The sequence below is a fragment of the Octopus bimaculoides genome, chromosome 13 (genome assembly GCF_001194135.2).
Source record: "Octopus bimaculoides isolate UCB-OBI-ISO-001 chromosome 13, ASM119413v2, whole genome shotgun sequence".
In the NCBI taxonomy this organism is placed as follows: domain Eukaryota; kingdom Metazoa; phylum Mollusca; class Cephalopoda; order Octopoda; family Octopodidae; genus Octopus; species Octopus bimaculoides.
The window spans coordinates 21,866,488-21,869,078 of NC_068993.1; the positions used below are offsets into that span (position 1 = coordinate 21,866,488).

A 2,591-nucleotide genomic window follows, 5' to 3' on the forward strand; every position below is an offset into this window, starting at 1 on the left:
TATTATTACCAGTAGATTGATTGTATAAATCTTGTAACATACCTATCATATATATGACAAACAGAAATATCATTTTGCTATCAACACTCAACATAAGATATAGTGTGTTTCAACAATGATATGATGATTAATTAAATGTATATGTTGTGGAAATATTAAAATTGTGTCCATTGATAAATTTTGAAATTCTTTATGCAATTTAATGTATGTTTTGTATTTAAACAACTGATTACAATCTAAATTTGTGCTTTGTTTCCAATATGATTTAATACACACTTGTTTTTTATTTCCTTATTACATCTTGAAGATTTTGGAGAATTTTGGTTCTGTATTTCAATATTTATTGTTCTTCAATTCACGTAGATCACTTTCGTGATAAATTTCAATGAAACACGAATTTAAAATGAAACATGATTGCGGTAGCCCATGTACAAAGTATAATCTTTGGTCCGAACTTCAAAATATCAGTATTGTATTGATTACAGATAGATAATGTCTGATAATTGGAATACTAGACTTACAATTATAGCTGTTTACAATTGGGTGAAACGAAGCAAGAAGTGACAGGATACCGAAAATAGTCGAACATTCTGTCGTGGGGAAACCACTGGCTCACCTGTCGAATTTGCTTTGTGTTCAGAGTGAATAATAATAAAGTGATAAATCAAAATATTAACTAAATCGATGGATAGGGTAGTTGATAGGTACTTTGGTCCGTGAGCACTAATATTCATATATAAAATATAATGATAGATAGATAGGCAGAAAGAGAGGGGGAAAGAGAAAACTAACAGACAGACAGATATATATATATATATATATATATATATATATATATATATATATAGATAGATAGATAGATAGATAGATAGATGGTTGGAGAGATGATAGTATAAAAGAATTTCATTTTATCTCTAAGGTACATCTACTCAAACACAACGTTAGGGGTGATTTCCACACGAATTATTTTGAAGCTCCCTGTCAAAATATGAGAGGCAAACACACAGATACACAAACGCGCATACATATAGACACGCCGAAACACAAACACACGTGCACATTGTAATTCAGTTATATAAATAAAGTGTCATATTTAATCACATCAAAGCCTGTAATCTGAAATAGGCTTAATTTATTAGTTAATAATGTATTATAACATTAAACTAAGCCTATCATTTCGAAAAGATGTCTATTAGACGAAAGTGGTTTTGTAATATATATTAATACGTAATATCTCAGCGTTGCGGGGATAAAGGTCATAGTTGAACATAGAATTTTGAAATGACATTGTTAAAGTCCCATAAGTTATGATTCCATACTTCTTTAATGTTGTATGCCTGGTATTAATAACCTCGGTATATGTAAATAGACCTTATATAGTTATGAATATAGTAGTTGTAGTAGTATTCATAGAAAAAAAAATCTGTTTGAAACATTGTGAGATAGGGCAAGTCTCTGCGATAACAGTACAATAACAATCATACTAATATTGCTAGTGAGAACAATGCCAATAGTAATGTCAGTACTAATAATGATGATGTTAATTATGATACATTAAGACAAATATTTATGCCTGTTTTTTCTTTTCTTATCTCTTTGCAGTTTCTGAAGAAGGATTAAAGAGCAAACGCTTTCTTCTTCCAGAAAGAGCTCAAGATGACAGTTCGAAAATTACGAAGAGAAATGCTGACGCCAGTGATAACGGAATGGACAAGAGGTTTATGAAATTTGGTAAATCCGGTGATAAAAAGGTGAACAGGTTGAAAAAATCAAACGATCAGCTTCCTATGATAAGAATGAGACGTAGCGTTGATGATAAAAAGGTGGACAGGTTGAAAACATCAAACGATCGGCTTCCTGTGATAACAATGGGACGTAGCGTTGGTGATAAAAAGGTGAACGGGTTGAAAACATCAAACGATCAGCTTCCTGTGATAACAATGGGACGTAGCGTTGGTGATAAAAAGGTGAAAAACGCTATAAGACAAGGCCCTACTGGGTATCCGTACCTAAGAATTGGGCGAAGTGATGAATAAGATATTCCATCTTTGGAAATAAGAAAAACAACTTTTTTCACAGCAAATAAATGCAGTAATAACAAGGAACAACATCAGCAAGAATTTGAGTAGGAACAAATAGAATATCAATACAACAACAACAATACCAATCAGATTTTGTGATCATATCTTGAACATTGTTTACATCTATCATAAAACATATGTTGGGGAGTAACGAACTGCTTGTTTAGGAGGAAACATTTTGATTTCTATATGACCAGTTCTAATTGAAAAGAAAGAAAGAAGGACATTATAAATTCATCAACAGCTCAACTCTCTTATGGTGGTAGTTGGTATATCTCTCTATATTGTACAATTTATAAAACTGGATCGATAGATCCTCATCGTATCCAGAAATTCAGGACTTATACCAGCCTTCAATGTAAAGCTTTCTTCAGCATGCTTCATCACTATGTGTATATATGTATATGTGTATATGTGTTTATGTATACATTTGTCGAAAACCCCACTCTATATATATATACCACTGTATATTTATGTTCGTGGTTATGTATGTGCATGTATGTTATATAT

The 2,591-nt window shown here is 31.5% G+C and overlaps 1 protein-coding gene across 1 annotated transcript in view; it reads left to right on the plus strand.

The window, feature by feature from the left end:
* Positions 1–2,585, plus strand: part of LOC128249281 (uncharacterized) — a 12,948-nt gene extending 10,363 nt beyond the window's left edge. The window contains exon 2 of the mRNA XM_052972371.1: positions 1,603–2,585. Within this exon, the coding sequence (XP_052828331.1) occupies positions 1,707–2,036 (330 nt within the window). The 5' untranslated portion in view covers positions 1,603–1,706 and the 3' untranslated portion in view covers positions 2,037–2,585. The remainder of the gene's footprint in view (positions 1–1,602) is intronic.
* The last annotated feature ends 6 nt before the right edge of the window (positions 2,586–2,591 follow it).